General features: G+C 39.4%; 1 protein-coding gene across 1 annotated transcript in view; it reads left to right on the top strand.

Moving 5' to 3' along the window:
• Cntn3 (contactin 3) overlaps positions 1 to 13160 on the top strand; it is a 394581-nt gene that overhangs the window by 370697 nt on the left and 10724 nt on the right. Inside the window, exon 21 of the mRNA XM_055628433.1 lies at positions 6093 to 6279. Within this exon, the coding sequence (XP_055484408.1) occupies positions 6093 to 6279 (187 nt within the window). The remainder of the gene's footprint in view (positions 1 to 6092; positions 6280 to 13160) is intronic.

The raw sequence follows: 13160 nt of genomic DNA on the forward strand, positions 1-13160 counted from the left end.
TTCACCCAGCCTCCTGTCCCAAAATGCTGGACAAAATGTATTTAGTCCCTTCCATTTTCATTAGGCTGAAAAGGAGGTCAGATATTTGAGAACTTTCTCTGAGACTATGGAAGCAAAGCTTTATGCCATTATTCCTTGTTATTGAGCAAAGAATTCGCGTAGAAAAATGAACGTAGGAAAATCGAGCACAGACAACTGAGACGTATTTGCATCATGTAATTGAGGCAAATTTTAAGTGAATAAAATGAAGACTTTAAGAGAGGGTGGAAGACTGAGAGGTATAGTAGAGGCTGGTTGCAGTGACCCTCCATGGGGGCGTGGAGAGTAAATGTCCCTCCGCGAGGGTGGAGATCAATGGGGACGTTTCTGAGTGCAGACTTGGCCTTCAGCCATGTATGTGTAAGGGCAACCCTGGCTTCCCAGGTGTACAGTGTTTTTATTAGACAGTCTCTCCAAATGATGCCCAATGAGAAGACAGCGGGAAATGAGCCGGATTGATGTGGGCAATTGTTTCAAATGACTCTCCCAGGGCCAAGAACAGATTGACCATGAGTGAAAGATAAATGTGGACTTGGTTTCCAAAAATATCTCTAGGCATTTTTCCATGCCTTCTTTTCATTTCAGTGTGTTCAGTGTAACAGCTATGTTAAAATATTCATCCTTTTGAAAATCTCGAAACACACGCATAACCACTTTCATCTATTTAAAAAGTATTCTTGATTTAATACCTGTTCTATAATGGTAAAGGCATCATTATTTTTTTTCAGAACAGCATCTTTACGTACTGCATTTGAGCTTATGGTTAAATTAAGTGAAATCTCTGTTGCAGTGATCATAAAGAGTCCTCGCAGCAGGAGGATTCCTTTCGGGTAACCAAATTACTTGCCGAGATAGAGATAACAGTCTTACTCGGGACATTCTTCCTGTTTGTTTCTGTTCATTTACCCAGATAAACTTGTATTGAGTAGCAAAATGGTTTTATGATTCAGAAGAAAACAAAACAAACTTGTATTATCTCATGAGCAAATTAAAGCACCACTGTTTCATAGATGCTCAGAGGCTTAGGTTTAATATCCAGCTCAGTGAGGGAAGGAGGGATGACATATTCTTAAGTGCTGTTACATATTCTTAAATGGTGTTGGTCCAAATCATCTCACAATTCAGCAATGTTGTGTTAGCCAAGTTTCTGGGGGCGAGGGGGAATTCTGAAACCATGGATAATAAAGTTTGTTTCATAAATGATATACATAAGAGATTACCAATAGCTAATAGAACACATGGCAGCATGCTCTAAAAACAGTTATTAAAAAAAATCATCTTTCTTAAAATATCTTACTCTGTGGCACTTGCAGAAAGCTTGTGGCTCGCTGAAAACCAAAACTGTAGAAGATGAGGCTGTGTTTACAGCGGGTGCTTGCTCAGCAACAGAGCTCTGAGAAAAGATGAGTCACTGCCTGTGCTGTGAGACTGCCCTTAGCAGTGAAATACATACACCCCAGGCACACACACACATGCACCCACACACTGTCTCTTCTCCAGCAAACCAAGGTACCATGGATCACTACCAGGATGGAGGCAAACTGAACTTACAAGGTGTCCAGCTATGGAAAGTAGCTGAGAGGCACAGCTCACTCTTAATCACAATCTCCTTTCCTGTGGTTTTCCACGTTATTTTTTCCCACAGTAAACTCTGAGTTTATAAGATGAAAGTGCTTGTGTCCATCCAGTTCTGTACAGTATTATCCATGCACCCTGTGAATGGCGTTTTCCCCCCATTCCCTTATTCAGAACTCCAGTTAGAACTACTCCTCCTATCCTCCATGTCTCTTAGACTCACTTTCATAACATTTATTGTTTCTCTGGCCCATGTTCTGGAGTAATGTATAAACACTTCCTCATTCATCTTCAGCTACAGTCTTACCATTGATTTTATTTTTAATTCTGCTATACGAGGGGGGTCACTAGTATCCAGCTTTGCCTCTCAGTACAGCTTCTGGTTTGTAACACATATGACTTTGTTTCTTTTTTTTATACCAACGGCCTTCACTCTCTTCCAGCTTCGTAGCAACTCTTTTGTGCACACATTTCAAAGTGTTTTCCTCACTGTAGTCAACCTTCTCTTCACGCCCCCACTTTGTGCATGCACCTGTGAACTATATATTAGCAAAGAGGCATTCTATTATCTCAGTTTGGGTGCTATTACTCCTTGAACCTAGAAAATAACCTAGAGGTGATGGAATAATGCAGAATCATTTAGCAGCTAGGCCTGCTGATACAGCTAACTCAGGGGATGACAGAGGAGGATTACTAGGTCAGAGCCAGCCTGGGTTACATAGTGAGTTTAAACTCAAGCAACTTAATTAGACCCTCAAAATTAAAAATAAAAATAAGAAGAGGGCCAAAGACAAATATAGACCAGCAGTATAACCCCTTACATGTACAAGACCCCAGGTTCCAATTCCTGACTGCACAAACAATAAACAAACAAACAAACAAACAAACAAAAATCCAGAGAATAATGTTTTTTTGTATTTTTTATTTGTATTAATTACAGTTTATTCACTTTGTATCCCCCTGTAGCAACCTCTCTCTTCCCCTCCCTATCTCACCCTTCCTCCTCCTTCTCCACCCATGGCCCTCCCCAAGTCAACTGATAGGGGATGTCTTCCTCTCCTTCCTTCTGATCCTAGTTTATCAGGTCTCATCAGGACTGGCTGCATTGTCTTCCTCTGTGGCCTAGTAAGGCTGTTCCCCCCTCAGGGGGGGAGGTGATCAAAGAGCAGACCAATCAGTTCATGTCAGAGACAGTCCCTGTTCTCATTACTATGAAACCCACTTGGACACTGAACTGTGTCCCTGGGCAACATCTGTGCAGGGGTTCTAGGTTATCTCCATCAATGGTCCTTGGTTGGAGAATCAGTATCAGAAAAGACCCCTGTGCTCAGATTTTTTGGTTCTGTTGCTCTCCTTGTGGAGCTTCTGTCCTCTCCAGGAGAATAATATGTTTTAAGCAAAATGTTACAGAACATATAGGAATACTTACAGAAAATTTGTTTATAGGAAATTTCTAATTGCTTGTTTTAAGTTCTAGCTATTTTTATACTATTTCACTTCTTTACTGCCATCTAAAAAGATTGTCGCTCTTCACTGACTATTATTATGTACAAACTTGGCACACATTTTCTGTGTCTAAATATTTTTCTAATACTTCTCATCAACTAAGATCCAAAGATAAATCTCTCCTCCAGTGCACAGAGATGGGTTATAGTACTTTAATATGTATTGTTCGTAAGAACTTTCAATTACTCTCTATAAATGTGTTTATAAATGTAGTCTTTGCATGCCGGTCATGAATTATTTTCACTTTTTTTTTTCTTTCAACCTCCTAAGGAACACTTTCTTTAGGCAGCTTACATGGAAGTAATTTGATGTCTCACAAAAAGAATGGCTCATGCATTAGAAACTAACAAGAGAACAGAAGTTAAACAGGATCTTGATTAAGTTACAAAACTCCTCCATCACTCTCCTGAGTCGTCCATTAAGTGAGGAGTGTTATAACTCAGATTTATGTGATATTTTCCCTACCTGTGCTATATCCCAGGCCACGAGCTTTCTGGCTGTCTATAACGTTTTTATTATAATTATTGATTAGATGTCATTCTTGGAAAATTGCTGTACAGAGTCCTCAAGGGCAGATCATCTAAACCTTATAGTACATACAGTGTTAGGTATTGGTGGTGTAATATTTATAAAAGATTTTGGTGTCTGTTAACACTTTGCTTATCAGTGGCTTTATAAAGAAAATTGTATTTACTTCAGATCTAAAGATTTGGGTTCAGAAACCTAAAATGAGATTCTTGTGAAAATAAATAACTCTTTTGCAAGAGAAATAGAAATAACTCAAAAGAGCATGTGTATGAGTGGAGGGGCTTATGCTACACTGGGTAGGGGGAGGGGGCAGAACGTGGTTTAATACTGTGGAAACATTATTACGAAACCCTGAGATTTACATTGTGATATTATTTTAATGGATAAATTTGTATGTGCTCATTTGAAAAAAATAACATATAATAACTTCTAATATCTTCCTGTTCTGAGAACTATAACCAATATCTTGTCTAACCAATCAACATGCATTGTTTGATCTGTATGGTATTGTACAATGAATTTTAAAATCAGACAATTTCACTCATAATTACAGCTCTGCTCTTTAAACATTTCACTTTTCATCATGCACCATCTCCATCCGAGGCTACTGTTGGATTTGCTATGTAGCCAAGGATTCAGCCTCTAGCTCTAGAGTGCTGGTATTAAAGATATGAGCCAACTCACCCAGTTTTCAGGAGTGCTGTGCATTGAATATAGGGCTCTGTTTGGTAAGCATTCTACCAACTGAAATACAACTGCTTTGCATTTTAAAAGATAAATAGCATAAAACATATAAACACCATCTCAGCCTGTTATGACAGAGCTCAGCCCATGATTAAAGAGATTGCCCCTTCTTTAGAATGTTCTTTGTCTTTGGGATTGTGAGCGTGGAGATCTGTTGATAGTTGATAATATTATATTCAAACTACAGATGGTTGTACAGTTGTAAAAATTATATTCATAGTAATGTTTTATTATCAAGGTTTAAAAGAATGGATGCCAGAATAAAAGGTCGTCTACTGCAGAAAGAAGAAGGCCAAGCATATTTATTTACATAAGTACAAAATATGCTTTTATTAAGTGCCAAGTTTTCTTTATGTCTTTATGTTAACCTTCTTATTTACATTAAATGATCAAATGTTAGTAACTATTCTTATTCCTACCCAACACATGTTTGTGTTTTGCATAAGCGTTTTAATTTCTGCATTTTGTCATTGTTGATTTGTTTTTACTTCATGTCAAATCTAGCCTTATGAACAAAGAAATCAACATTTTACAGCACAAATAGAAACTATTTAGAAAACATATGTACACTTATTTTGTGTTTTCATGTACATATGTGTGTGTGTGTGTGTGTGTGTGTGTGTGTGTGTGTGTGTGTAGCATGCCTGTGGAGAACAGAGTTGATGTCTGTCATCTTCCTTAATGGCTTTTCCTCCTCACTTTTTCAGACAGGGTCCCTCACCCTGGGGTTTGCTGATTGCCAGTACCTACTGGCTTGCAAGCCCCAAGGGTCATCGTGTCCCTTAGATTTGGAATTATAGATGCATGCCACTATAGCTGGCACTTGCCATGGTGCTGAGGATCTGGACTGCAGTCATCAAGTGTGTGCAGCAAGCACTTTCCCAACTGAAGATCCCCCACAGTGCTCAGAAAACGATTGTTACGTTATCATTCATTACTTCTCTTCCTGCCAAATTTTATCACTGGTTTATTTTTGTATCTTTGCGCCATTTATGCATATGCCTGTTTAATAACTCCAAAAGCATTTTAGCATATCACAGCATAATAAGATTCATGCGACCTATTTTAACGTGTGTATACTTCAAATAGCTGCTTTAGCTACTTCCTGCTACTTGTTGCAGGTCTGCATGCACAGGTAGACTTGTTGACATTTAATCATCTCTGCAGGGTGCTCCACTGGCCAATTGTTTGGTTGGTTTTTTTTTTGTTGTTTTTTTGTTTGTTTGTTTGTTTGTTTTTTCAGATCTTCCCCCTAACCTTTCACTTTCTTTCCAGAAGAAATCTCCACTTACCTGAGGAGATTTTTTTCGTGCTTCAGGAATGCATTCCAGCACTGTAGAGCTGAGCTTCGGCTGGGCTGGTAAAGGATGGAAATGGGAATAGCTTGCTGTTAGGTGTCTGGGTTTATCCTCTGTCTTCCCACGTGAAATCCTGAACTCAGCTGCACTGGTGTCCCTAATGTCTCTGCTTCATTTGTTTACATGATTGTTTTCTAATGCTTCCTTCATTTTCCTTTTTCTGTATACCAAAAGCTGTGACAAGGTTGAGTGCAGCACCTGGCACACAGTGGGTCTCTTGGGAATCTTGGTGGCATAAACAAGAAAATGCATCATGGCGCTCCTGTTAATGAAATGACTGGATTTTGGAAAAAGCAGTATTTGGTCCAGCTGTTTGCATGTTTTATGTCTGCTGTCCACCAGGTGCGGTACTGGAACAATGGAGGAGAAGAAGAATCATCCAGCAAAGTGAAAGTGGCAGGAAATCAGACATCAGCTATGCTCCGAGGCCTGAAGAGCAACCTGGCATATTACACAGCTGTCCGGGCTTACAACAGTGCAGGCGCTGGCCCCTTCAGCGCCACAGTTAACGCAACCACCAAGAAAACTCGTAAGTATATTCTCATTTTTCCACTGTTTAAATGTGAAGGGAAAGACTGAATTATCAGTGATGGACCCCTTTATCGCCTGAATGGATAACTCAAGTCATTAACCCTACTGAGTGATGAAATCCTGCTTCCATGGAGGCCTCCACATTGTTACCCTCACAATATCCCTAACTCTCTAAGTAGACCCTCCATTTGAACATAAATGTACACTGTTGGGAAATGTGCTTGTGAGTGTGAAGTCCATTTCGTCTTCTTCTTAAGTGTTATTGGCTTTGTTGAGTTGACTATCGTGGGTTATTAGTTCTCTGAAGCTTGGGGTAACCATGATAACTGGAAGCTGACACAAACACCTGGGAGTTGGGTTTCTAAGCCTTTCCTTCTCTCATTATTTAAAAGATTCCAAAATGAATTTAAAGGTTATAATAATCAGACTGTGTGGTGCACATAAATAGATACCCATGTTGGTGTGTTTGTTTTGCTGCTTTATTTGGGCTCTTATATCTACCACCTTTCCCCACTCCAATCCCTTCCAACACCCCATCACCAGGTAGGAGAGACAGAAGGTTGGTAGGGAGAGGGGCCATTGAGATCTTTTCACTACTTCCTGCTGATCAGGGGTGTTGAGTTTCTAGGGGCAAGTCCAATCTTTGTCTCATCAGACTATCTCTAATTTCTTCTTATTGTCTCTTTTCTCATGATCACTTGACAAACCAGGAACAACAGCAGCAGGAGGAGCAGCCATACCTCCTCTCTTGGGATTCTGGTCTTTTTATACCCTTTCTAGAGTCCCTAGAACTAAGTTGTCTCCAGCTGACAAAGTTACACCCCTGCCAGAGCACACAGGAGGCAAATATTCTGCTGCTGTGGACAATCTGAAGCAGCTCCATATCCCACAACTTGGATTAAAATAAAAACATGTTTACATAACATAACTGGGTTTTTTAAGAAACCAAAACTCTCACTACATGCACAGGAAAAATTCTAACCAGCAATGCCAAGCCAACATTGTCTTCCAAACTGAATTTTTGTTACCTTTGTATTCGCAGTTAAGCTCATGAGCTTTGATGATGTTACAATTAAATTAGTCATCAAGAAATACAGTCATTTGCATTCCGTTACTTTCTCATAGCACATCCACTCTAGTTTGAACTGTTTTGTTATTGTCATTGTGATCATAGCTAAAAGTGGCTGAGAAAATTCCATGTCCCAAATACTTGATGATCATTCCTTCTGATTTCAATTCTAGAGGTAAGAAAAGCATGGCCCAAGGGTGTTAAATCCCTCCAGCACACTGGTATTTTTGTTTGTTCATAGTGCATTCCTTAATTTATTTTCTAAATTTACTTCAATAAATCTCTGTGCTTTAAGAAGTTTCTGTAGCGAAGAAACAACTGTTTTTCTTGCTTGGCACATGAACGGATATACTTTGTTTGCAGATCACCATGTCCAAATCTATTTGAAAGCATTCATTGCCTAAATTACTAAGAATGCCAGTAATATATAGATTGAATATTATAGGCAAGCGATATTATAATACTTATAATTTAAAATATACATGAAATGTAATCTTACTACTTTAGATGTTAATTAACCACTGTCATTTGATAAAAGAAATTTGTATGTTTATCTTTGCATTATTTATAAAAAGAAGAAGTGTGGCTAGCAACTTATTAGCATAATGAGAACTGCAGAGAAACAGTGTAGCAACAAAGCCATTTATTCCCTTCTATAGCACCCATTTGTAAGCAACCCACTAATGTGAGGATTTACCATTATCCTTAGCTAATTACTAGGGAAAGTGTGACCTAGTCTCTTATGAATAACACATAGTAAGACCAAGGATGTGTTCTTTGAAAAATCCCTAAACAGAAAAATGGTGTGTATTTACAACTTTTCAGTAAAGATATTTGGCTCTCTTGGTAATAATTCAGTTTTACTAAGGCTTAACTATGCCTCATAATTTGCATGTTAAAAGCCAGCATCACTAAAAAAGTGCTGATTGCAAAGCGACATTCAAGCCCATAGGCTGCTCAGTTTCCAAGTGGTTACCTAGTAAGGGGAACAGAGGCTGTCTCTGTCATGAGACAGCTCTTTGATCACCTCCCCCTGGGGTGTGCAGCCTTGCCAGGCCACACAGGAAGATGGTGCAGCCAGCCCTGCGTAGGCTAAGGTCAGATAGAAATGGAGGAGGCAACAGCTGGGATACAAAGTGAATAAATTGTAATAAATAATGAAAGAGAGACAGAGAGAGAGAGAGAGAAAGAAAGAAAGAGAAAGAAAGAAAAAGAAAGGAAGGAAGGAAGGAAGGAAGGAAGGAAGGAAGGAAGGAAGAAAGAAAGAAAGAAAGAAAGAAAGAAAGAAAGAAAGAAAGAAAGAAAGAAAGAAAGAAAGAAAAAAAGAAAAAAGAAAGAAAAAAAAGAAAGAGAAAAGAAAATTACTGGTTTGCTAAAAGTACTTTCCTCTAACCTGGAAGACCCGAGTTTCTTGGAACCTACATGATAACATGAAAGAACCAAGTCTCTCAAGACAAGTGTCCTCTAACTTTCAGTTTGATGTGGCACATTCATATGTACACACACACACACACACTAAATAAAAACTGTAAAAATAAAAAAAAGACATGGTGATATCAGAAGCATCAGTGATGAACTTAATGAATTGGGGAAACAAAAGGAAGAGAGTAGCCATGTTAATAAGACTATCTTGATAATATGCAGTGAAGGAAATAAAATCTTAAATAAAGCAAACCTCTTTATAATGGAGAGACAGCATGGAAAGGCAAATTTATGCATAACGATGATGATAATTATGGTCTTAACAGCTAACACTTAGTGAGCAATTTCTGCTCACAGTTCATAACACTGTTCGTTTACTGATTCCCAATTCTCATGGCAACGCTGACTTGGAATCTATTTGTGTCTTCACTTTAGAGATGAAAAGGCTAAGCGACAGGAAGTTTAGATTCCCTCAAAGAGATGACAGAACAGGTGAGAGGACAGTCATCCAGAGAGTCTAAAACACTGCCTTCTCCTCTCTTCCAACCACATACTCAGAATATCCACGTTCCTTTCAATGCCAGCCTTTAACTCATGGTGATTTTGTTCTGTACTTGGGGACTGGGTAAGGTGCCCTGATCTAGTCAGGTATCCTGAGCTGGTACAGATGAAGTCTGATGGGAATTTCACCAGAATAAAATCTCTCTTTAAAATTGTCTTTTCCTGGATCTGTGGTTCACCTACATCTGCACATTGTTCTATAAATGTTGCTAACAAATGTTTTCTAAGTTGTATGGGAAATTTCATAAATTCTTCAGTCATCTTAAAATTGCATATAAGAAACATGTATTTTTTTAAAAAAAAATATGCTAGTGATTTTTAAAGCATGTACCAAAATAGAGTAAGATGGCATGTTTCATAGCTATTTCTGTTGTTGTTACTGGCAGCTTTGAATAATCATCCTAAGCATTGATGAGGTTTAGCTCTCAGTCCTATTTAAGAATCTTAGCAAGGCTCCCATGATTATCACTTGAAGAATCATCTGTATGCTGCAGGTATAAAGAACTGATATACAATTTTTGATTCCTCATATGGTCTCTGTTTTTCCCTCAAGTTCATGAGCTTTATAGAGAGTCCTCTGTGCCTTATTCTTGTAGACCCCATGCAAAGCCCAGCCCCGCAACATGGCAGTACATGACTGGATGGCTGAGTGGATAAGTGAAGGCTAAAGAAGCAGGCCAGCTTGAGCTACTGTTAATCCAATGTACTTCCTCTTGACTGCACATTGTGAATTCAAAATACATGCTGCATCCTTTCACAGTCTACTTGAAAATTTGCAAGCTGTGTGTCCTTGTAATCATGGAATTCACCCTGTAAAGATTTCCACCATTGCTGAATATAGTTGTTGCTTCTGATTGTAAAATAGTAGGATCCACTTTTGATGAGAACTGATAGACTAAGATCAGAAAGGAGAGGAGAACCTCCCCTATCAGTGGACTTGGGGAGTGGCATGCATGCAGAAAGGGGAGGGAGGGTGGGATCAGGAGGGGAGGAAGGAGGGGCTTATGGGGGGATACAATATGAATAAAATGTAATTAATAAAAAATTAAAAAAATAAAAAATAAACAAAAAATAGTAGGATTCTCAAGTAACATACTGTAGCTTCCATTAAACACTTTTGATATCCAAATACTTGTACTTTCTAAAAGCATTTTGACTTAACAGTAATTAGCCTCTTCAATAATTGAAGATGGGTTTCTGTCACTCAAAAGCCAAAGAGAGGTAACTCTTATCATCATTCATCTAATGAGGCTAATGAGAAAAATTTGCAGATGGCTTGAAAATGATTGAAAGTGTTGATTTCTAAAGGGAAGCATATTGAGAGTCTCACGTCCAGAATTTGTAAGACTGAATGTATAGGACAAATGATTCAGCAGCCTGTGTGATAAACCTCCAGTTCTGGTGGTGATATGGAAGGGTTCGGACCAACATCTTCAAAAGTCATGTCATAGGATCTCAGACCGAATGTTCTTAAGCTGAGTTTTCCATCTTGTCCTTCATCTTGACAAATATCCATGATAAGACTCCCATTTCAGCAAACACAGCTCATGATTTTGTTTCTTAGGCCCCAAATCTCATGCATACTTGACTCCTTGTATGTGTGTGTATGTGTATCTGTGTGTATGTTAATTTATTGTGTGGGAGCATGTGCAAGTCTACACAGGTCACAACCCAGGTGTAGTTGTCAGAAAATAACTTGCAGAAGGAAGGCGCTTCTCTTCTACATTTGAGTTCTGGAGATTGTACTCAGGTTATCTGGCAAGCACTCTACCTCAAGCCATCTTTCTCCTAGAGCTGACATGGAATTGAATTCTGAATGGATCAAGATTCTGTCACTTCCCGTGGCCTCAGGAATGGCTCAGTGGGGAAAGTGCTCAGTGAGGAAGCATGAGACCCTGAGTCTAAGCCCCTGGAACCCACAAAATTCCAGATGTGGTAACTCCAGTGCTCTACCACAAGAGAATCTCTCCACCCATCCTGCCTGGCATATGCAGAGGAAACCAAGGGCTGTCTCAAACAAGGTGAAAGGATAGTTTCTATCCCAGGAGTTGACTTCTAACCTTGATAGATGCATCATAACATGCACTTCTCCGCTCATCTGCCCATGCACACACTTTCTCTCTCTCTCTCTCTCTCTCTCTCTCTCTCTCTCTCTCACACACACACACACACACACACACACACACACACACACACACACAAACCGGATTCACAGCTGCTTCTCTGGAGCAAGCTGCATCTGTCCTTCCCGGGATCAGAAATGGCTCCTCACGGTTCAGTGAGGAGTGCTTGGCTCTCATAAGCCAGGGTGATCTTGTGGCCAACAGCCCCCCCCCCCCCAGGCTCAGAACTTTCCATTCACTTCCCATCCATTGAAGATAAATGTTAAACCCTGAAAATACTCCACGCAGGCCTGTACACCGCAGCCCCCAGCTCTGGCACCAAAGCATTCATCTCTTACTCCTTCCTCCTCTTGTTCATTGTCCTGTCTCTTTCTGTGTGTTCTTCATGCGCGTGCCCTCAATCATCAGCACACATGCTCCATTTTGTACGGATTTGTTTTCTTACCTCTGAAGTTATATTTCATTCATCCCACATTCATGTGGGAGTGGGTTGTGCAGTGTTCATACCACAGTACGCACATTGTTATCAGAGGATAACTTGCCGAATTTGGATCTCACCCTTTACCATCAGCTTTTGCAGCAAGTGCCTTTGGCCACTGAGCCATTTTGCCAGCCCATAGATGTACTTATTTTACTGTTACATGCGCTTGACTTGAATACCAACTCTTTCAAGAAAGAGAGTTTTGATTCATTCCATTATTGCTTTATTAGTCCTTGAGCTGCATCTTCATCTTAACAATCATAGTCGGACCCAGCAAATACTGGTTGATGCTTTAACATCTGCCACTATTCATACTAACACCATTTTATTCCAGCCCATTCCTCTGGGTAGCAATATAGCAACTAGGTGTCTCACTGTCTACTTTTGGATGGTCAAACTCTCAGGAAAGTAGAATCATAATTCCTACTGATGACTCCATTCAGAACTGCATGAACTTCTTATTCGCATCTGAGGTTAATATTGATGGATTAACCAATTCTTAGAAAAAACAGTTTTCCTGCCTTGAAAACCAAGGGCATACCTGCACAGCGCAAAGGAATTAATCTATCAGTTGCTTTTCTACTTATTGTGACAAACACCCAGGAAAACCCCAGGGAAGGTTAGTTTTGTCTCAGTTTCATGGCTGTTAAGTGACTCTGTGCCAGGAGGATAGGCACATTACATCAACAAGCAGGGAGAAGAGAGAAATGAATGCTTGTGTGTAGCTTGCTTTTTCCTCTTTTCATTTTTATTGATCCCAGGACAACAGCCCACCGAATGGTGTTGTCTACATTGAGGGTGGTTTCCCATGTCAGTGGTTCCCATGGGTGGTTCCCATGCCACCTTGGAAACATTCCCATGGGCACAAACATATGCATAATTAAAAACAAGAAACATAAAATCAATAGGAAAACAGTTTTCTATAGTATGATGCATTTGGTTCATTTCTAATAGTGATTGAAGCAATATGTATCTTAGCACTGGTTAGAAAGTAGCTTTGGGTTATTTCGTTTTTCTCACAAATCTCACTTGTTTAACCAATCTAATTAAAAATGCTAATGATCTTCTCAAGCAATGTCTATGTGCTAAATGTATTTTTAAGGTAGCCAAGAAAAGGAGATGAAAAACATACTACGTTCTGTGCAATCGACCACAGCAAGTAGGCATTCTAAAATTCCACAGTTTCAAAGGAAATTCTAGGATCCCTGTCACTACTATGGAAA

The sequence above is a fragment of the Psammomys obesus genome, unplaced genomic scaffold (genome assembly GCF_907164565.1).
Source record: "Psammomys obesus unplaced genomic scaffold, mPsaObe1.curated_primary_1811, whole genome shotgun sequence".
NCBI lineage: Eukaryota > Metazoa > Chordata > Mammalia > Rodentia > Muridae > Psammomys > Psammomys obesus.